At 46.5% G+C, this 22,413-nt stretch overlaps 2 protein-coding genes across 10 annotated transcripts in view; both read right to left on the bottom strand.

The window, feature by feature from the left end:
• Positions 1 to 860: 860 nt before the first annotated feature.
• On the bottom strand, positions 861 to 9,968 carry RSKR (ribosomal protein S6 kinase related). Of its 8 annotated transcripts, none has more exons than XM_066363694.1 (12): positions 9,811 to 9,966; positions 9,156 to 9,404; positions 8,963 to 9,058; positions 8,785 to 8,841; positions 3,746 to 3,815; positions 3,406 to 3,510; positions 3,193 to 3,233; positions 2,920 to 2,947; positions 2,720 to 2,809; positions 2,544 to 2,632; positions 2,301 to 2,417; positions 861 to 1,883 (listed from the first exon to the last, which is right to left on the bottom strand). In XM_066363694.1, exons 1-12 carry the CDS (start codon positions 9,949 to 9,951, stop codon positions 1,686 to 1,688), a joined length of 1,281 nt encoding a protein of 426 aa, XP_066219791.1. In that variant the 5' UTR covers positions 9,952 to 9,966; the 3' UTR covers positions 861 to 1,685. The 8 variants fall into 8 exon arrangements, with proteins under 8 accessions (XP_066219791.1, XP_066219786.1, XP_066219788.1 ...); XM_066363689.1 differs by having other exon boundaries at positions 8,773 to 8,841; positions 9,811 to 9,964; XM_066363691.1 differs by having other exon boundaries at positions 2,307 to 2,417; positions 8,773 to 8,841; positions 9,811 to 9,964.
• Positions 9,969 to 10,256: 288 nt separating this feature from the next.
• BLTP2 (bridge-like lipid transfer protein family member 2) overlaps positions 10,257 to 22,413 on the bottom strand; it is a 34,676-nt gene continuing 22,519 nt past the window's right edge. The window contains exons 27-39 of one of the 2 annotated variants that reach the window (XM_066363688.1): positions 19,313 to 19,412; positions 18,902 to 19,084; positions 17,649 to 17,770; positions 15,511 to 15,666; positions 15,304 to 15,425; positions 14,564 to 14,744; positions 12,937 to 13,027; positions 12,628 to 12,734; positions 12,353 to 12,488; positions 12,113 to 12,243; positions 11,846 to 11,947; positions 11,451 to 11,585; positions 10,257 to 11,039 (exon numbers count right to left, since the gene is read on the bottom strand). In XM_066363688.1, the coding sequence (XP_066219785.1) occupies positions 10,857 to 11,039; positions 11,451 to 11,585; positions 11,846 to 11,947; positions 12,113 to 12,243; positions 12,353 to 12,488; positions 12,628 to 12,734; positions 12,937 to 13,027; positions 14,564 to 14,744; positions 15,304 to 15,425; positions 15,511 to 15,666; positions 17,649 to 17,770; positions 18,902 to 19,084; positions 19,313 to 19,412 (1,749 nt within the window). In that variant the 3' untranslated portion in view covers positions 10,257 to 10,856. Of the gene's footprint in view, positions 11,040 to 11,450; positions 11,586 to 11,845; positions 11,948 to 12,112; positions 12,244 to 12,352; positions 12,505 to 12,627; positions 12,735 to 12,936; positions 13,028 to 14,563; positions 14,745 to 15,303; positions 15,426 to 15,510; positions 15,667 to 17,648; positions 17,771 to 18,901; positions 19,085 to 19,312; positions 19,413 to 22,413 lie in introns of those variants that run through there. The other variant, XR_010748892.1, reaches the window with a different exon arrangement.

Below are 22,413 nucleotides of genomic sequence, written 5' to 3'. Positions count from 1 at the left end.
GGGCACATATGGGAGTCTGTCTATCTCTCCTCCGGAATGAAGGAATGAATGAAAGGAAAGGAAAGGAAAGGAAAGGAAAGGGAGAAAGAAAAAATGGAAGGAAGGGAAGGAGGGAGAGAGGGAGGGAGGGAGGGAGGGAGGGAGGGAGAAAGGAAAACAAAGAGGGGGAAAAGGAAAAGAAGCCTTTGGCTAAAAGTTCAGGATATGAGCACTGGATAAATGAAGCCGAGGAAAAGGTCAACACTCTGACCTGAGATGTTGAATTGAGAAGTGAGTTATATGATGGGGAAAGGCCTAGGGCCAGTTGTGGCTTCGAGTAGCAGAATATCCAAGATTTAAACTCTGGTACTAAGAAAGGAAGCCCCCCCTTGAACCAAGAAACTTCAAGGACATTTTATGTTTTAGGCCAAGCATTCAGAGAGATTTGTAAAGGACACCTTTATAATTGTTGAAATTATATGACTTGTACTGTTACTGTAATGTACTTCATTCCCTGCATTGGAATGCCTGTGGTGTAGATAGCAAAGCAAGCAAAAGGGGTAAAATGTTGGCCAAATAATTTTGTAAATATGATTTTTATACTAGTGTGTGATTCACAATGAGGGCTAGGCAACACCAGCTAAAAATGGTCAGTAAGTTACAGATTGCCTTCCTGCTTGGGAAGGGCTATTATTTTGCTAATGCAGAGGTTTTCGTATTAGAAAGTTTGAAAGAGGCCCTGGCCGGTTGGCTCAGCGGTAGAGCATCGGCCTGGCATGCGGGGGACCCGGGTTCGATTCCCGGCCAGGGCACATAGGAGAAGCGCCCATTTGCTTCTCCCCCCCCCACCCCCTCCTTCCTCTCTGTCTCTCTCTTCCCCTCCCGAAGCCAAGGCTCCATTGGAGCAAAGATGGTCCGGGCGCTGGGGATGGCTCCTTGGCCTCTGCCCCAGGCGCTAGAGTGGCTCTGGTTGCGGCAGAGCGACCCCCCTCCCCCGAGGGGCAGAGCATCGCCCCCTGGTGGGCAGAGTGTCGCCCCTGGTGGGCATGCCGGGTGGATCCCGGTCGGGTGCATGCGGGAGTCTGTCTGACTGTCTCTCCCCGTTTCCAGCTTCAGAAAAATAAAAAATAAATAAAAAAAAGAAAGTTTGAAAGAAAGAAGGAAGGAGAAATCTGACCCCCCCCCCCATTCACTGAGGAGGAAGAGAAGCAATGAGGAACTCGGGGGGGGGGGGGAGATCTGAATAGCCCCTTCCTCTACCCTTTCTTAAAAGTTTTAAGACCTTAATGGGCGATACCCAACGCTTATTCTGTGACATCACTTAAACCTCCTCCCATCCTGAAATCGTGTGATTGACATGTGTACCTCTAGACAAAGGGGTCATGAGCCCCCTTGCATGTAAAGGGTATATAAGATGTAAGAAATCTAATTTCGGGAAGCACGTGTCTTTGGAGTCACTAGCCCCGCATGCTCTGCTGGCTTTTAATAAATTCTCTTTTCCTCTTATAAAGTTTATCTGAGTGTCTGTCCTCCTTTGGGTCGCTTTCCTGCAACAGTACAGTACCTAGAAGAACAGAATGATAAGAAGCTACAAAGTAAAAACAAACTGGATAGTCAAGGTGGTCATACTGAGCTGACAGTGGAAGAGGTTCCCATATGGGTCCCAATCTATAGTAGAGGGGCTCAAGCAAGTCTGGGTAGCGCAGCTAGGACTCCAGGTCACAGTCAAAGTCCTTAAACAGCACAGACTCTGATGGACTAGGCTGGGTAACTTGCGTCTCCATGACCAAGTTCACTGGCTGCTTCTGTAGGAGCTCTGGATCAAAGGCCACACCCCGAAAGAAAGAGTGCACCTGGAAGTGATGCAAATGACGTAGACGCTGGAGGGGATTCAGGCATAAGAGCTGAAGGGAAACAGAGCAACAAGGATAAAGGACTGGAATGGAAAAGGACTGGAGCTGTTAACAGAGAAGGTGGGAAAGGATAAAGAAGTTCATGGAGCTGTGGAGGGCAGAAAAAAGAACACTAAAGAGGAAAGGATTTATAAATGAAAAAGACAGGGCAAAGGCAGGAAGAAAGGAGTTGTATTGGTAAGAAAGCACCGGCCAGTCTCAGAAGTGACTTGTCTGTTATGGAGAGGCTACCTGGAGGACCAGGAGAAAGTCTGAAATGCTGGTGAGAGGGCAAGTAGTGACATTGTGCTTCATCAAGTTGGACCTCCCCCCAAATAAATCAGAGGAATGGGGAAATAACACTTCTATGATAAGGAAAGGAGAGAGTGAATGGTTTGTTTGGCAGTCAAGAAGGAAAGTAATACTCACCCTTACCTCATGGAGCAGAAGTGAGAGTCCCTGGTTAAGAGAAGCTGGGATCTCAACGTCATAGTGGGTCACACTTGCCAACATGGCCATATGATCTTTCTCTGCAGCCACTGGGAACTAAGTTAAGGAGTAGGGGTGGGGCATCATTTCTTAGTAGGAAGAAGGCAAGGTTTTTTCCTAAGGTCTTCCTTCCCACCACAGGGCAAAACTCTTCTCTGCCCAACATCACTACCATTGTCTCACCTTTCCAGTTGCCAGAGAGAAAAGCAAGACACCCAGGGACCACCAGTCAGCAGCATGGTTGTAAGGCCCTCCACTCAGGACCTCTGGGGCTACAGATTTGAAAGGTACTTGTCACTGACATCTGTTGGCTATTCTCCTGTCTAATGCTTACCCACCAGATTTAGCCTTTTTCTTACCCATGTATTGAAGGGTACCACAAATAGTATAGGCTCGAGTTCCCTGGGGCAGACGGCGGGACAGACCGAAGTCTGTCAGTTTCAGATGACCTATAAAAGACAATGCAACAGCATCACTCTGTTCCATCACTTGTCAGCCATGGCTCCTTCCCAACCTGAAGTACCGCTCATTCTGGGGCTAGGAAAAGAAAAGGACTAACCTCGTTTATCCAGAAGGATATTCTCCATCTGAAAAATAACCGGTGAGAAGTTATTCTTCATCCTCTTCCTTTCAACCCTCTTTCATCATGTATATACTCCCCAGAAGAAGAAGATGCCCTACTCAACATTCAGGTCTATACTTGGAGGGTCCTTGCCCAAATCTTTAGCACCATGAGTGTTCCAAGGTCAGCTGTTCTCAGCTCCCTCATGCCTCTTGGAGCTGTGGAATTTCTTACTAAGGCCCCCTTCAGACAAAGAAAAAAACACTTTACCTTCACATCTCGATGAATGATGCCCAAGTCATGGAGATAGCCTGTGGATGACAGCAAGCATGGGTGTGCTGAAGCTTTCCTGTCCTTTCTAATTTCCCTAGTAGCCCCACCCCATCCCTATCCCTGCCCTTTGACCTCCAGAGTTAATATCTTCTTCCTGCCCCCCTCCATTAATTCTTCCCTCATTTCCAGGATCAGTCCTCTTTTACTTACACAGCACCAGGACCAGCTCCGCAGCAAAGAGGCGGATGGAAGCCTCAGCAAAGCAGCCACCAGCAGACCACAAGGAGTACAGATCTGTGCTGCTGTAGCTGCACACTGCAAAGCACCAGAAGTCTAGGCAATATTTGGGGACTACTATGCTTGGGCTCAAGGCATTATAGGCCTCCTGCCCAAACTGATGCCACATGTGACTTGTTCTCTTTCCCTTCTCAGAGAGAAATGCTGTGATAAAGGTAACAGAGAAAAGGGAAGGACAAGCCAAAGGGATGGGTAATCTCAGGGGGAGAATACAGTAGATGGACCTTGGGAACGAGAGAGACCAGTCACTTACTAATGAAGAGGTGCCGTTTTCCCTGCCAGCTGTCCCCTAAACCATGTACAAAAGGATGGTTGATCTGTCGCTAGGGATGAAGAAAACAGAAAGTTAGGGAAGAACAGGTCACTGAGGATTAAGGCAGCCAAGAAGTCAGAATATACCTACTTATGCCAAAAGGGAGCTGCTGGCACACCTCACAGTTTATGAATTAAATTGGAGCTGTGTGCCTGGTAATCTGGGAAGCAGCATAATACTAAGGAACACACTGGGCCACACTAGAGATTTCTCTGGCACCATAGGGCAGGTAGGCCATTGCCCAGGCTGAGGTGGCACCCAAGATGAAGCTGAGCTTGCCCGGAGTTGGGGGTCAGCAGTAGCCAGAGGAAGTCACTGCCACTGGCCCCTCCCCCACCACCTGCACAAGGGGGAAGAGATGGAGAAGGATTCTACTGTACATTTTACTGAGGAGGTGCATTTTACTGTGCACTGACAGTGCATGTTCCTACAGAGCTAACAGAAGTTGAGGACAAAGGTAACTGTGTCAGCAAATCTTGGCAACAACACAAATGCTTCCTCAAAAGAGCCTACTCGCTCTGAAGCGGAGTCCCGTGGGGTATTTCTCAGAAACCCATGATCAGCAACATGGCAGAGAAGGTGGCATCTGAGATCCCCCAGGATGTGCAAGCTACAGAGAGCAGTGTATCAATGCCTGTGTAATGGAGGGAATCCTCTTTTGTAGTAAAAGCTGAATATCACCTAAAACTTTAAAGCACATGTCCATTCATGCTGCTTGCTTACATAAATGCCATCCTTGATTGCTAAATTGTCACATAAATGTTCTTGTAGTGCCTGAAACTCTCATCATAATCTTCATGCTGTTTAATGTTCACTTAGCTATTTTTATAACAGACTTATTTGTATATTTTACCATCAGACCACAGAGGCAGATATTTTGGTTTTAAGTGCTTACATACTAATGGCTCAGTGTTGAATGATTTGACCATTCCAATTCTGTATGTGCTAACAGATTAATTTTATGTTTGCGTGTGCTCGTGTAGGTTTTTTTAACATCTGAAACCATAATATAATAGAAAACCATTGCCATAAAATTTTTTTTGACCTGACCAGTGGTGGCACAGTGGATAGAGCATCGACCTCAGATGTTAAGGTCCCAGGTTCTAAACCCCAAGGTCACCGGCTTGAGCACATGCTCATCTGGCTTAAGCACAGGCTTCCCAGCTTGAGCATGGGGTCATCGGCTGGAGTGTGGGATCAATGACATGATCCCATGGCCACTGGCTTGAGCCCAAAGGTCACTGGCTTGGGTCCAAGGTCATTGACTTGAGCAAGGGGTCACTGGCTCAGCTTAGACCGCCCCCCCCCAGTCAAGGCACATATGAGAAGCAATCAATGAACAACTAAAGTGATGCATTATGAGTTGATGCTTCTCATTTCTCTCCCTTCCTGTCTCTCTCACAAAAAGAAAAAATTTTTTTTTTAAATATACTTAGCCTGACCTGTGGTGGCACAGTGGATAAAGCATCAACCTCAAAAATATACTTGACATAAAAATATAAGTTAGTAAGTCATGCTTTAAGCTCTTTTTTTTTTATTAAAGATGTTATTTATTGATTTTACAGAGAAAGGATGGGTGGAAGGAACGAGAAGTATCAACTCATAGATACTTCACTTTACCTGTTCATTGATTGCTTATTGACCAGGCAAGTCCAAGGTTTCAAACCAGCAACCTCAGTGTTCCAAGTCAATGTGCTATCCTCTGCACCACCACAGGTCAGGCCATACTTTAAGCTTTTTAAAATTAAAATTATACTGAAAATAAATTATATCAGACTAGAATGTCCTTATGTTTTGTTTTGTTTTGTCAGAGAGAGGGACAGTTAGGGACAAACAGGAAGGGAGAGAGAAGAGAAACATCAATTCTTCATTGCAGCTCCTTAGTTGTTCATTGATTGATTTCTCATATGTGCCTTGACCGGGGGGGGGGCTACAGCAGACCGAGTGACCCGTTGCTTGAGCCAGCGACCTTGGGCTCAAGCTGGTGAGCCTTGCTCAAACCAGATGAGCCCACGCTCAAACTGGCAACCTCGAGGTCTTGAACCTGGGTCCTCCACATCCCAGTCCAATGCTCTATCCACTGCGCCACCACCTGGTCAGGCTCTTTTTATTTTTAAATTTTATTTATTTTATTTTTTATTTATTCATTTTAGAGAAGAGAGACAGAGAGAGAGACAGAGAGCGAGCGAGAAGGGGGAGGAGCAGGAAGCATCAACTCCCATATGTGCCTTGACCAGGCAAGCCCAGGGTTTTGAACCGGCGACCCCGGGTTTTGAACCGATACCTCAGTGTTCCAGGTCGACGCTTGATCCACTGCACCACCAGAGGTCAGGCTTTTTTGTATTTTTAAAAAATGAAATTTTTATGCCTGACTGGTAGTGGGATACTGAGGTTTCTAGGTTCGAAACCCCAAGGTTGCTGAGGTTGCTGGCTTGAACAAGGGGTCGCTGGCTTGGCTGGAGCTTCCTGATCAAGGCATGTATGAAAAGCAATCAATGAACAACTAAAGTGTTGCAACTATGAGTTGATGCTTATCTCTCTCCCCCTTCCTATCCCTCTCTTAAAAAAAAAAAAAAAAAAAAAGAGCAAAACAAGAAAACACTGGAACACTAGTAATTCCACTAAAAATCAATTATGGTTAATAATCTTAATGGTCTGACCTGTGGTAGCACAGTAGATAAAGTGTTGACCTGGAACACTGAGGTCACCGGCTTGGAACCCTGGGCTTGCCTGGTCAAGGTACATGCGGGAAACAACTACTACTCCTTTCTGCTTTTCCCCCCTCTTTTTCTCTACTCTCTCTAAAAATCAGTAAATTAGCCTGACCTGTGGTGGCACAGTGGATAAAGCAGGCGTCCCCAAACTACAGCCCGTGGGCTGCATGCGGCCCCCTGAGGCCGTGTATCGGCCCCCTGCTGCACTTCCAGAAGGGGCACCTCTTTCATTGGTAGTCAGTGAGAGGAGCACTGTATGTGGCTGCCCTCCAACGGTCTGAGGGACAGTGAACTGGCCCCCTGTGTAAGAAGTTTGGGGACCCCTGGGATAAAGCATCAACCTGGAATGCTGAGGTTGCCGGTTCAAGACCCTGGGCTTGCCTAGTCAAGGCACAAATGGAGTTGATGCTTCCTGCTCCTCCCCTCCTTCTCTCTCTGTCTGTCTCTCTCTCCCTCTCTAAAATGAGTGAAGTTTTTAAAATTAAAAAAATTAAAATTAAGCCTGACCTGTGGGGGCACAGTGGATAAAGCGTCAACCTGGAAATGCTGAGGTTGCCGGTTCGAAACCCTGGGCTTGCCTGGTCAAGGCACATATGGGAGTTGATGCTTCCAGCTCCTCCCCCCTTCTCTCTCTCTCTCTCTGTCTCTCCCTCTCCTCTCTAAAATGAACAAATTAAAAAAAAATTAATATTAAAATAATCTTAATGGTAATCCTGATTTTTTAAAAGATTGTATTTATTTTAGAGAGGAGAGAGAGAGAGAGAGAGAGAGGAAAGGGGGTAGAAGCAGAAAGCATCAACTCACATATGTACCTTAACTAGGGAAGCCCAGGGTTTTGAACCCGTGACCTCAGTGTTCTCAGTCAACACTTTATCCACTGCGCCACCACAGGGCAGGCCTGATTATTTTCTATGTATTATAAAAATGTCATGTAATTTTTTCTCTCCACCCTTCTTTTTTTTTTTCATTTTTATTAAGGAACAGGGTTTCCTTCTTTTGTAAAATTTTTCCATTGATTCAAGAGAAAGGGGGAGGGAGAGAAGCACCATCTTGTTTTACGTAGTTGATCCATTTAGTTGAGTACTCACTGATTGCTTCTACATGCCCTGACCAAGGGTTGAACCTATAACCTCTTAATGCGCCAGGTTGAAAATTTATCCACTGAGCCACCGGCCAGGGCCCCTTCCCTTTATTTTAGTCACTCTGTTAAGAATATAGGGATATTCTGGTTTGAAATTGCAGTTCCCTGGTGACCAAGGGTGCTGAGCACCTTTTCGTGTGTATGTATGCACATATGTATACGTATAATACAGGACATTTGGCTATCTTCTCTCGTGAAGTGGCCATGGGTTCCTGTGTTCATTTAAGAAGTTTTTGTTTGTGGCTGTTTTATGGGCGAGGGTAAATCCAGTTCCTCTATTCCATCTTGACTGGAAGCAAAAGTTCCCACATTGTTTATTTTTATTTATTTTTGTATTTTTCTGAAGCTGGAAACAGGGAGAGACAGTCAGACAGACTCCCGCATGCGCCCGACCGGGATCCACCCGGCACACCCACCAGAGGCGACGCTCTGCCCACCAGGGGGCGATGCTCTGCCCCTCCGGGGCGTCACTCTGCCGCAACCAGAGCCACTCTAGCGCCTGGGGCAGAGGCCAAGGAGCCATCCCCAGCGCCCGGGCCATCTTTGCTCCAATGGAGCCTCGCTGCGGGAGGGGAAGAGAGAGACAGAGAGGAAGGAGAGGGGGAGGGGTGGAGAAGCAGATGGGCGCTTCTCCTGTGTGCCCTGGCTGGGAATCGAACCTGGGACTTCTGCACACCAGGCCGACGCTCTACCACTGAGCCAACCAGCCAGGGCCCCACATTGTTATTTTTAAAGTGTTAACCCAATCTCATATTCCTAGAATAATTGCAACTTGGTTGTGAAATATTTTCATTCTTATGTGTTCTTTAGGATTTTTATTTATCTGCTTTCATGAGTGAGACTGGCTTACGGTTTTCCTTCTCTGACAATATCCATGCCAGGCTTTGGTGTCAACATTATACTGGCCTCATAAAACGAGTTGGAACAAGGTCCCAACAACAAATAAAAAAAGTACCTAGACTAGCTCTGCTGACAGCTACTTTTCCCAGGATCTACTTCAGTTGAAGCAGAGGGAGGGGCAGAACCAGGAAAAGGACACTTTGATGAGAAAGGTACCCTCCCCACCTATAGTTTAGTTCCTCCTAGAATCCTTTCCAGGGCTCAGCGCATACCTGGATGCTAACCTCCTCTTTGCACTGCCTCAGGATGTCCCTCTGGAGAACCTTGACCTTGGGCACCACCTATAAAATGACAGGAATGATGACTCCTAGAGGGCAATATTGCTATTGAATTCTTTATTCTTCCCAACCTTTCTGGAACCAAAATTGGAGGTAGGGACTAGAGAATAATGTGGAAGAGTACCTGGGTCCCTACCTTCACTGCAAATACTGCTCTCTGGTCATAGTCTAGCACCTTGAAGACAGTTCCAAAGGAGCCTTTAGCCACAAGGCCTAAAATCTGTACAGGAAAATGGAGAACAGTACAGTTGAGACTCTGGTCATTTCTCGATTTCTCCCCAAGACAGAGACCCCTTCCAGTGGTTCCACTGACCTACCTTCAGTTTCTGATGCCCCCTAAGGGGCCTAATGGGAAATTCCGGCAGAAAGAGGTTGATGAACTGAGGCACTGGCCACTCAGACAGAGGCTTCTCTACTTGCAGCAGGGCTGGCTCTAGGGGCTCCTGGTGTAGGTACTGATGCCCCTGTAGTCCCCACAGTTCTTCCAGGCCTGACCTGGTAGTCCCCACACCTGACCACAGGCTCTTCCAGCCTCGGACCCAGGTGCCCTGGATGTTGCTACCCTGCTGAGAACCAACGGACCCATTCTAACCATCTGCCCCTGAGGTATTACAGGTTCTGCCCATCTCCACAGGCACTCCCTTTAATCTCAACCCGAGTTATATTTTTGAGACTGACCAAGCAAAATTGCCACCGCTATCCTTGAATAGGTTTGGGCCAAGGCCTAGATTTTCTGAACAGAATTCATACCCATATTTTCTAGAGTCTAGAAAAGCAGTACTTGGACATTTCCCCCATGAGCCACCCAAAATTCAGCCTGCACCTCCCAGTATGGGGCTGGTATACTTTCACAGTGTAGCCTCCCCATCCCCACAGTGGGCATCATTAACTTGCTCATCATTCACTTCCCAGGCTCAAGACCAGGTCTCTGTCACCTCCCTTAAACAGGCTGCCAGAGCCCCCACAGCCTACCTTATAAGTAGCCACCTGGGTATGTTGCCCCTGCCGACAGCTCACTGTTCCCATTGCCAGCCTCTGTCTTTTTTCTCCCTTTGCTAAATCTGCTGCCCCAGTTACATAAGCAATTCCTCCCCCTGATGCTGTATTACACATGAGCCCCGCCTCTTGCCCTTTATGACTATAGACACAAGTGATTCAGCCAAATCCTATCACCCCGGGTTAAGAATAGGTATATAACCAGAACTAAAATGTTCAGAGACCTATCAGCATAGAGCCAGTGTCACACCAGAGCTGGGAACTATCTGTGATACAGTTTTAAGCAGGAGGGAAGAGGCCACCCTTATTTGAGTGGCAGCTAGAGGATGTATCTTAGGTTGAGAGAGAAGGAAGGATTACGGTCATGATGAACACATACACTCAACACAATAAAAATAAATAAATAAATAAATAAAACAGCACCAAATTTAAAATATATTTTTCTCTTTAAATCATTTTCTTATCATTCTCCAGGGCATATCCATGGCCAGCCCTGGCTTCTATTGTCATTTCACCAAGTGAGCTTGGCACAGATTAGGGAAGGGCTGGTTTCCTCCAGAACACTAATACCTCTTCCATACAAGGCAGTAAAATGAGAGACAGATCAGCCCTCTGCCCCCCAACTTTCTGGCACAGGGGGAAAAGTAGTTACATTTAGAGAAATATATATATATGTCTATTTATAAAAATTTACCACACTTGATCAGAACTTACCCCCACCCTTTCAGCTAACCCCAAGGGAACCAGATCCTAGTCCTGGGGCCATTCCCTGGGTCTTGCTCTCTTGATACCCCTCTGGCCCTGGGCCTGCTGATCAGTGTGAAGTAGAACTCATCATTATCCACCATGCTCTGCAGAGAACAGGACAGCTGCTAAAGAGTAGTGTCTCTTTCTGTAATACCCTGTGGCCTCCTAACCCCAACAAATCCTGATGGATAAAGAGAAGAGCCTCCCACCCCACAAGTCCCTGGGGCCTGAGCCAGAGTCAGATCCTGTACTGTAGACATTCTTGGATTGCCGGATCATTTGCGCCTCCCAAAAATGGACTTCTTGCCAGGGTTCTTGCTGCCCACACTTAAACCAATGAGGAGCCGGGCTTTCTCCTCTTCTTCCTGCTGTTGCATGTTGAGGTCTGATTTAGTTTCTAGCTTTCCCCGAACTTCTGACCCTGTTGCAGGCTTCAATCTTAGCTTCTCTTTGATTACCTAATAGGTTAGACAGAAGTAAAAGGGAAGAGAAATATTAGTGGCAGAAGCAGAATAAATCACAATGAACCAATTCAACAAGTATTTATTAAATTTACACAAAGGCACAATGGACCAATTCAAGTCCTCAAATAATCTCTGCTTTCTAGAAGTCTACAGTCTAATTAGAATCCATTCTAAACCTGAGGTTGTGTCAGCCCTCTGCTTCCTAAGTCAACAGTAGACACATATGAAACAGGAAACACTCATCTGAGCCAAGTCATGGAGAGAGCAGGGATAAAAGTTGCTCACTTTATTCATCTGCCCCATCCCAGACTGCTTGTTTATATATCCTACAATAAAGTGCTCCTGAGCAGAGGATCTGCTTGCCAGACCCTGCAAACCAATCAGCCATGAACTCTGCCGGGGTACCTGGGCAACCAGGGCTTTACGGCTGTCCCTCTTCACAGCCATGGCAAAGTCTAGCCATGTCCACGTGTTGTTGTGGTACTCCAGACAGGGCAACACCAGGTTAAGGTCACCCCAGTCCACACTGTTCTTCTCACCCTGCAAGACAAGGATGGGGAGGGAAGAGAAAGAAGGGGAAAAAAAGTATCAACTGCCACTTTTAGTTTCAGCTGGTACTTGAGTCCAAGTGTAGTACCTTCCTGTAGCAGCAACCTACAGATACTGATTTCCCCTTACCTCAGTCTGATAATGGGAGCAAAGAAACGTCACAAGCTGGACTATCTCCCTGTCTTTAATCTATAATGACCTTATCTGGTTCCCTTCCAACCTGTTCTAGAAAGTGCTGGGGAGGAGCAGACCTTGTAGCTGACGCACAGTGGAACCTGTGGAATCTTTATGTAGATGAAGGAGTTGTTCATGGCAGCTCGCTCTTTCATCTTGTCAATATCATCCACAGGGTGCTGGGAAAGGCAGGAAAGGAGTGTGAGCCCCTTAGAACCCCAAATATCTTCATCTCCTTTCACCCCTAGAGTACACTAAAATGTAACAGGAGAAATCCCCAGCCAGGCCTAAGAGAGTATCCTAGGACTCTTCCATTTTTCTATCATCAGGGTCATGTCCAGTACCTCAGGGGCTTTGCGAAATGACCTTCTGACCCCAGAACTCCGATTCAAGCCCTGTGTCACACCCTTTCCAGGTCCCAGTGCTGCTGCGTCATCTGTTGCAATCAGTTGCCGAGGCTTCACCACTGGTATTCCTATGAAAAAGCAAGCACACCAGCTTTTGTCTTCTTTCTGAGGCTTCAGCTGTCTCTGAGGCTGCTGTGCTACCCCAGTCTTCTGGAGCTCCACCATAAAAGTTCTCACCAGTAGTCACCAGTTTGGACTTATCTTCCTCATCACCAACCTCATCATCTTCCACACTTCGGCCAGGAAAGAAAAAGCCCATTATTCTATGGAAGAACTGGTGTGTCAGCTGGATGGTGAGAGGCACCACATTTACCTAAAGAGGAAAAAGGCTGAAGAAGCGAGTAAGTTCAGACATCATCCCTCCGTTTACCTACCCGTAATAGCGTAATACAATACACAAATAGCTTTTGACTGCCTTTTGTTCCTGGGTCCCCAAAAGACTGTTTACTAACCTCAAAGTGCTCCTTAACAGAGATACCCCCAACAGGGGGCCGGACTTTGCTGAAGAGGCGGAGGGCTAGCTGTCGTCCAGACTGGCAGGAGCTCTGGGGCCGCAGGACTACCTGCAGGATAGAGTGATAAATCAACCCTCAAATCTCTGCAGACTAAGAAGGGAAGCAATGGTTTTGCTAAGATGGGCAAGCTTTCACCATCTCAAATCACCACACTGGTGATTTCCATAGTGGGTTTATTTGGAAGGGCTGTTACAAATGGCCTGTGCTAGAAAGTATGTGAATGGGCTAGGAATAGGGAAATAAGACTTGCCTTATAGACAGCATTGGGGAGAAGGTTGTTCATAGTGAACCAGCCCAACTCCAGAAGATGTTCTGCTGTGTCATCAGACTTATTCACCTATAAAGACAGATTCCCCCCAAACCCCCAATCCACTATAATAAGCCTTTCTCAGGAGCCTGCTAGAGAATTGCTACATATCCTATTTGTTTTCAGGTTCTCCATATGCCTAATCCCAACCTTCCCCCCCCCCCTTTTCCAAGTGAGAGGAGGGGAGATAGAGAGACAGACTTCCACATGTGCCCCAACTGGATCCACCTGGCAACCCTCATCTGGGGCCAATGCTCTGGTCATCTTGGGCTCACAACCAAGCTATTTTCAGTGCTGAGCCATCCTCAGCCCCTGGGGCCGACATGCTTGAATCAACTGAGCCATGAGAGGGGGTGGGGGAGGTGGGAGGTGTGGAGAAGCAGATAGTTGCTTCTCCTGTGTGCCTTGACTGGGAATCAAACCCGAGACATCCACATGCCAGGCCAATGCTCTACCACTGACCCAACCAGCCAGGCCCAATCACAACCTTTGATATCTCTTTCAACCTCATATAGTCAATATATCATTAGTTCATTCGTTCGTTCATTCATTCATTCATTCATTTATTATTTTTTTATTTTTTTACAGAGACAGAGTGAGAGAGAGGGATAGATAGGGACAGACAGACAGGAACAGAGAGATGAGAAGCATCAATCATCAGTTTTTCATTGGGGCACTTTAGTTGTTCATTGATTGCTTTCTCATATGTACCTTGACCATGGGCCTTCAGGAAACTGAGTAACCCCTTGCTCGAGCCAGCGACCTTGGGTCCAAGCTGGTGAGCTTTGCTCAAACCAGATGAGCCCATGCTCAAGCTGGTGACCTCAGGGTCTCGAACCTGGGTCCTCCACATCCCAGTCTGATGCTCTATCCACTGCGCCACTGCCTGGTCAGGTTCAATATATCCTTTAATCCTATGTTTCTCATGGGTGCTACTCGCCAGGGCACTAAATACCAGTAGTACTTCCCAGTCGTTATGACATTCAAAAAGGGTCTCATTCATTTCTGAACATCCTAGAAGGGGGCAGAGCAGGGAAAAGGAATGAACAATATCTTCTCCATGCCATGGGTAATTGTAGGAAAGCTGAATGCCAATATAGAATCAAAGTTCTATTCTGCTCTGGCCAGATAGCTCTGTTGGTTAGATCATTGTGCCAATATACAGAGGTTGCCAGTTTGATCCCTGGCCAGGGCACATATAGGAACAACTCAATGTTTCTGTCTGTCTCTCTCTCTTTTCCTCTCTCTTTAAAATCAATATATAAAAAGAAAAGGTTCAATTCCAAGAAGAACTTAAAATACTTCCCTCTGGGTCACATTTCTAGGGATAAGCTTATTTACTGAGGAAAGCATTTGATCACCCTCATCTATAGCTTATATTATCTAATATTACAAATATGTATCTACGGGGAACTCTGCTCATGGTTCATTAATAACCTTTAATACCATCATTAATAGTTGTACAATAACTAGTCCCTTTTTGTTTTTCTTTTTGTGAGTTAGACTCCTGAGATAGGTCAGTGCCTCTCAATACGGCTGCTTTGTGTGACTGTATATACCCAATACCTTGCTGTAGAGAAACCGCTGCAGTTCCAGTTCAGCAATTCCTAGCTGTCCATCTTCCTCTGTCAGGCGCCATCGTGCCTGAGCAAAGTAGAACTCAGTGCGACGGACCACACTTACATCTTCCTGCTGCTTTCGCAGCTCCATTTTGTTGGCCTGCTGCAACTGGAAATCCTTAAAACACCTATAAATGAACAGGAGGGTCAAAGACAATAGGGCAAAAGCATTTGGGTTGGGGATGGGGTGGAATGCTCTAGAATGATGCAAGAGCTAAAGCCAGAGATGGACCTATTCTGGAATAGCTATTCTCTAATTTTTGTCACTGGATTCATTGCTTCTCACACCCTACCATGGGAACACAAATCCCACCTTCCAGTTCTACAACTTCTTGATAAAGTAATCTCTGCACTAATAACCCCTGTGATTATATCTACAGTTGTGTTCCTTACTGATCAACTCAAGATATTTTATTTTCAGTTCAGCTGCACAATATTAAGACCACAAAAACGATCTTTTCCAACTACCCATTCTTTTCCTTTCCCAGGAGGTACTTTATTGATGACACAAAGGAAGGACTCTCTTGTTTTCAATCTCTTGGCTAAATCCAGTAAGGCCCATTCAAGAAGAGGTGCCTAAATCTACCACGTCAGCCTTTGATAATGCACACTAGACCTAAAGACTAAGAAGAAAAACTGACTCCATCTGGGGAACTGGAAAAGGGCAGGAAAAGAATGCTGTTTCACCTAATGAGGATATTAAGCTCTTCACTTTCCATCTGTAGGTTGGCCTTCTCCTGGTTTAGCTGCAACTGAAGCTTTTGGTTCAGGTCAAGCAGGTTCTCATTCTTGCTGTCATCCTGCAAAGACTAGGGAGCCAGGACAGGAGAAACTGAGAGGAGATCTCCCTCATCCTAGGAGATCTCCCTGTCCTCAGACTGCCCAGGTGACTACCTTCATGATAGAATACATCTGCTTTTCCAACCGCCGTATCTGGGCCACATGCTGCCGCACAGCCTCCTGCAAATGTAATATGCTGCTGCGCTGCTCCTCGGGATTGCTAGAAATCTCAAGCTGAAACCTGACCCGCTGCTTCTTCTCACTATGCTCCTAAAGGAACAGAAAAGGAAATAAACAATATATATTTTTTAGATTTTTATTTATTGATTTTTGAAGAGGGGAGAGAGAGAGAGAGAGAAAAAGAGGAAGAGTGAGAAAGAGGGGAGAGAAGCAGGAAGCATCTACTCATAGTAGTTGCTTCCTGTATGTGCCTTGACCGGGCAAGCCCAGGGATTTGAACCGGCAACCTCAGCATTCCAGGTTGACGCTTTATCCACTGCACCACCACAGGTCAGGTAAACAAGATTTTCTAATAGACAAGCCTTGTAGTAAATTGAAATAGAGAAAGGAAAATAAATGGGGATCTCTTCTGAAAAACTAACCTTTATCTGTCACCATTAATAGCAAAAGCAAGGGGTTGGCCAATGCAGAAAATTGGTAATATGTATTTCACAATAAGCCACTCTCATAGGGTAGGTAGGGATGAAGTGGAGAGTACTGTTTTGTTTTGTTTTTTTGTAAAATTATTTATTGATTTTAGAGAGAGAGAGAGAAGAAAGAAGAAGAGCTTTTTGTATGTGCCCCAACTGGGGATCAAACCTGCAGTTACTGTTCTTTTATTTATTTGTTTGTTTGTTTTTGTTCTTTTTTTATTAGCAAAAGTGAGAGACAGACAGGGTCAGACAGGAAGGGATAGAGATGAGAAGCATCAACTCATAGTTGCAGTACCTTAGTTGTTCATTGATTGCTTTCTGATATATGCCTTGACCAGTTTGGGGGGTAGTTTCCAGCTGAGCCAGTGACCCCTTGCTCAAGCCAGTGACCTTTGGGCTCAAGCCAGTGACCATGGGTCATGTCTATGATCCTAAGCTCAAGCCAGCGACCCCGTGCTCAAGCTGTGGACCTCAGGGTTTCGAACCTGGGTCCTCAGTGTCCCAGACTGACCCTCTATCCACTGCGCCACCACGTGGTCAGGCAGTAGTTACTGTTCTTAGAGGCATTTAAGTGACTGAGTAGAGAACTATCCAAAGAAAAATGTAAACAAGCTCTAATGCAGTGGTTCTCAACCTGTGGGTCGCGACCCCGGCGGGGTCACCTAAAGCCATCAAAAATACATAATGCATATCAGGTATTTACATTCCAAATAACTGTAGCAAAATTACAGTTATGAAGTAGCCACCAAAATTATTTCTTGGTTTGGGGTCACCGCAACATGAGGAACTGTATTGCGGGGTCACGGCATTAGAAAGGTTGAGAACCACTGCTCTACAGTCTCAGGGACACTTGGACCTTTCCTTGATAGGTGAAACTTAACTGCTGCTATTGATAATTAGATGATGTACCTACCAACCACATGGCCCTTTTCTTTCTTTTTTGTATTTTTTCGAAGTTAGAAGCTGGGAGACAGTCAGACAGACTCCTGCATGCGCCTTACTGGGACCCACCCAGCATGCCCACCAGGGGGCAATGCTTTGCCCATCTAGGGCGTTGCTCTGTTGCATCCAGAGCCATCCTAGCGCCTGAGGCAGAGGCCATGGAGCTGGGCCGTTTTTTTGTTTGTTTGTTTGTTTGTTTTCATTTTAGAGAGGAGAGAGAGAGGGAGAGAGAGAGAAGGGGGGAGGAGCTGGAAGCATCAACTCCCATATGTGCCTTGACCAGGCAAGCCCAGGGTTTCGAACCGGTGACCTCAGCATTTCCAGGTCGACGCTTTATCCAGTGCGCCACCACAGGTCAGGCTGGAGCCGGGCCAACTTGCTCCAATGAAGTCTTGGCTGCAGGAGGGCAAGAGATAGAGAGAAAGGAGAGGGGGAAGGGAGGAGAAGCAGATGGGCTCTTCTCCTGTGTGCCCTGGCTGGGAATCAAACCCAAGACTTCCACGTGCCAGGCCGATGCTCTATCACTGAGCCAACCGGCCAGGCCCACAAGGCCCTTTTTAGTCTAAAACATGGCTTTTCTCAATGGACCCCACATAAAACACAAGATCTGAGGGTTCCTGTGAAGATAACTGGCATTCTATAAGGGCTCATGCTCACCTTCCGTTTGGGTTCCACATGGAGCAGCAGGTTGTTGACAATGTCCAGGATCATGGCATACTGAGCTGGGTTGGTGGAGATTTCCAGCTCATGATGGATGAGGGTGAAGGTATCCACAGCCCCTAGGTAATTGTTAGCAGCTAAATAAGAGGCTCAAGTTTCTCCTAAAATATCTACCCCCTCTCTAACCCATATTGGAACCACTCCTTTTAGTTAACAGAAAGTTAAAAGAAAGGGCTTTATGAGAAATGCTCATGGGTAGACATGTTTGCTTATTTCATAAATGTGTGTGTGTGTGTGAGAGAGAGAGAGACAGAGAGAAAGAAACAGAGAGAAGGACAGACAGGGACAGACAGGAAGGGAGAGAGATGAGAAGCATCAATTCTTCGTCGTGGCACTTTAGTTGTTCATTGACTGCCCTCCCACATGTGCCTTGACAAGAAGGCTACAGCAGAGCGAGTGAACCCCTACACAAGCCAGCGACCTTGGCCTCAAGCTGGCGACCTTGGGGTTTCGAACCTGGGTCCTCTGCATCCCAGTGTGATGCTCTATCCACTGCATCACCGCTACTTATTTCAGAATTAAACAATTCGCATTTCCTTCCAAAAGTACAAGTTGTTCTCTCATAGAAGAATTTAAAAAGAGAAGAGGAAAGTGAAATGTTAATGTCCAGTGCAGAGTGTGACTTTTAATAACACCACTGTCTCAGAACCACTAAGGAAATAACTGCTTTCACAAGTTCCTTATTACCCTCCTAAAAGCTTTTCAAGGCCTGAATACCTTCCCTCATCTTTTTTTTTTTTTTAGAAAGAGAGAAAGGAAAAAGGAGAGAGAGAGAGAGAGAAACATCAATTTGTTGTTCCATTTATTTATGCATACATTGGTTAATTCTTAAATGTGCCCTGACCAGTGATCAAACCCACAATCTTGGCATAACCCAGTGAGTTTTTGTTTTGTTTTGTTTTTTCCTTTTCCAAGTGAGAGGAGGGAAGATAGAGAGACAGACTCCCACGTGCACCCTGACCAGGACTCACACGGCATCCCCTGTCTGGGGCTGATGCTCTGGCCATCTGGGGCCCAGTGGTTTTCAACCAATGATTACAGACTCTATAATCTTCATACAACATCAGGGTCATCAGGGTGGCTAACTCTTTTGCAGACTGGCATGAAATTTTGGTGGATGGGCACTGGTCCACAGACCAGTGATTGAAAAACACTGCTCTAACCAACTGAGCTATCTGACCAGGGCTTACCTTCCTGCTTCTTTAGGAGATCTTCCTTTTCCTGCTTCTCATGAACCTCAGGTGGCTTAATCTGAGTTGCCAGCTCAGGATCAATATCATGACTGTAACTAATATAGTACATTCGGCAATTGCAGCGTGAAATGATACGCTGGACTTGCTGGGCTTGTTGTGCCTCAGCTGGCTGGTTCCAATCTGGGAAGAGGTGGGAAAAAGATAAGAGAAAGACATTCTCAACAGCGGTATTGTGAGAGCCTCCTAGCTACGTGTGATGTCTAGGGAACTCCAGACAATTGCTTTCAACCTAGCCTAATACAAAATGGTCCTACTCCAGCAATAAGAGTAAGTAAGGAAATCAGGATCCTTTGGGATGCAATTGTGCTCCTAACCATAAAACTATATGATGGGGAAGAGAGAACTCACCTGTGGTGGTGGTAACCATGCCTCCCACTGCCTGCCCGCTCTCCATCAGCTCTTGTACAGAGTCCAGACTACGCTGCCGGTGCTCCTCGATATTCTTTACCTAAAGACAGGGATACAGTCACTTTTAACTTCTGAGGGATCAGTAGATTGTCCTGGCCAACTGGGTCATAGCTTCATAATACAAACAGTTACACTAACTAGATTTCCACTTCCTGGAATAGCTTGAAGAATCTCCCAGGGTACAGGATATATATGTACCTCTCATGGACCAAACCACCCAAATTCTGAGTTACATGCACATTTTTCCAGGCCCACAGGCCTCAGGCCAGAAAAATGAGCTAGGTTAAAAATCAAATCATGTCACCTGACCAGGCAGTGGTACAGTGGATAGAGCATTGGCCTGGGACATTGAGGACCCAGGTTTGAAACCTCGAGTTTGCCAACTTGAGCACAGGTTTATCTGGCTTGAGCGCAGGGTCACCAGCCAGCATGTGGGAACATAGACATGACCCCACGGTTGCTGGCTTGAGGAGCCCAAGGTTGCTGGCTTCAGCAAGTGTCACTGGCTTGGCTTGAGTAACCTGCCACTCCCCAGCCTCAGTCAAAGCACGTATGAGAAGCAATCTATGAACAACTAACGTGATGCAACTACAGGTTGATGCTTCTCATCTCTCTCCCTTCCTGTCTTTGTCTATCTCTTGCATTCTCACAAAAGTAGAACAGCAAATCTATGTTTCTCTTTCTCTGTTCCTTCCTTCTTCTAAAATCAGTAAATAAAAAAAAGAAAAAATAAATTTTAAAAAACCATAAGCAGATCTGCTAAGTCATATAAAAATTCCTAAAAGGGGGCCCTGGCCGGTTGGCTTAGCGGTAGAGTGTCGGCCTGGCGTGCAGGAATCCTGGGTTCGATTCCCGGCCAGGGCACACAGGAGAAGCGCCCATCTGATTCTCCACCCCTCCCCCTCTCCTTCCTCTCTCTCTCTTCCCCTCCCGCAGTCAAGGCTCCATTGGAGCAAAGATGGCCCGGGCGCTGGGGATGGCTTTTTGGCCTCTGCCTCAGGTGCTAGAATGGCTCTGGATGCAACAGAGCAACGCCCCAGAGGGGCAGAACATCGCCCCCTGGTGGGCATGCCGGGTGGATCCCGGTCGGGCGCATGCGGGAGTCTGTCTGACTGCCTCCCCATTTCCAGCTTCGGAGAAATGAAAAAAAAAAAAATTCTAAAAGGTAAAATCAGTATACCTCCTACCTAAACCAAGGACATTTCACTCTAATACTACTAACACAGCCTGAGGGGGGGAAGAAAAGGTTCATCTGCAACAGAAGGTATGTCTAAAAGAAGCAAAGGCCCAGAAAATGCAAGATAAGTAAATCTTGCATAGCTCATCCTACCTACCTCTGCATGAGTAGTTAACACCTTCTGTGTCTATCTCTTGAGACTATTGGGAAAAGGCACTGCTTGCCGCCTGACCAAGTGGTGGTGCAGTGGATAGAGCGTTAGACTGGGATGCGGAGGACCCAGGTTCGAGATCCCAAGGTCACCAGCTTGAGCGCAGGCTCATCTAGTTTGAGCAAAGCTCACCAGCTTGGACCCAAGGTCACTGGCTCGAGCAAGGGGTTACTCAGCCTGCTGTAGCTCCACGGTCAAGGCACAGATGAGAAAGCAATCAATGAACAACTAAGGTGTCAAAATGAAAAACTGATCATTGATGCTTCTCATCTCTCTCCATTCCTGTCTGTCTGTCCCTGTCTACCCCTCTCTGTCTCTGTAAAAAAAAAAAAAAAAAAAAAAAAAGGCACTGCTTGCCTGAACCACAGCTGTCATATATCAGCAATCAGCATGTCTTCTCATATTATCTATAACCTGATTGAATTGACATCTGATCAAATGCTTATTACTTCTTTTTTTTCCCACTTTTTTTAAAAATTTTTTTATTAATTTATTTATTTATTCATTTTTTTTTAGAGAGGAGAGGGAGAGACAGAGAGAGAGAGAGAGGAAAGACAGAGAGAGAGAAGGGGGGGAGGAGCTGGAAGCATCAACTCCCATATGTGCCTTGACCAGGCAAGCCCAGGGTTTGGAACCGGCGACCTCAGCATTCCAGGTCGACGCTTTATCCACTGCGCCACCGCAGGTCAGGCTTATTACTTCTTATATAATTTAAAGGTTGCCTTGGATTGAGCCCTAAGATCACTGGGGTTAAGAAGCACCAGACGGGCCCTGGCCGGTTGGCTCAGTGGTAGAGCATCGGCCTGGTGTGCGGGAGTCCCGGGTTCAATTCCCGGCCAGAGCACACAGGAGAGGCTCCATCTGCTTCTCCACCCCACCCCCTCTCCTTCCTCTCTGTCTCTCTCTTCCCCTTCCGCAGCCAAGGCTCCACTGCAGCAAAGTTGGCCTGGGTGCTGAGGATGGCTCTATGGCCTCTGCCTCAGGTGCTAGAATGGCTCTGGTTACAACAGAGCGACGCCCCAGATGGGCAGAGCATCGTCCCTGGTGGGCATGCCGGGTGGATCCCAGTCAGGCGCATGTGGGAGTCTGACTGCCTCCCTGTTTCCAACTTCAGAAAAAGATAAAAAAATAAAAGTAAAAAAAAAAAAGAAGCACCAGATGGGCCTGATCGGGCAGTGGCGCAGTGGATAGAGTGTCGGACTGGGATGCCGAGGACCCAGGTTCGAGACCCTGAGGTCGCCAGCGTGAGCGCAGGCTCCATCTGGTTTGAGCAAAAAGCTCACCAGCTTGGACCCAAGGTCACTGGCTTGAGCAAGGGGTTACTCAATCTGCTGAAGACCCACAATCAAGGCACATATGAGAAAATAACCAATGAACAACTAAGGTGTCGCAATGCACAATGAAAAACTAATGATTGATGCTTCTCATCTCTCCGTTCCTGTCTGTCCCTGTCTATCCCTCTCTCTGACTCTGTCTCTGTAAAAAAAAAAAAAAAGAAGAAGCACCAGACGGGGCCCTGGCTGGTTAGCTCAGTCAGTTAAGAGTGTCATCCTGAAAAACCAAGGTTGTGGGTTTGATCCCTGGTTAGGGGTCAGGGCACACATGGGAAGCAACCAATGAATGCATGACTGAGTGGAACAAATTGGAGTATTG

This window comes from Saccopteryx leptura, chromosome 2 (genome assembly GCF_036850995.1).
Source record: "Saccopteryx leptura isolate mSacLep1 chromosome 2, mSacLep1_pri_phased_curated, whole genome shotgun sequence".
NCBI classification, from domain to species: Eukaryota; Metazoa; Chordata; class Mammalia; order Chiroptera; family Emballonuridae; genus Saccopteryx; species Saccopteryx leptura.
This window is presented reverse-complemented; position numbering and strand designations above follow the sequence as displayed.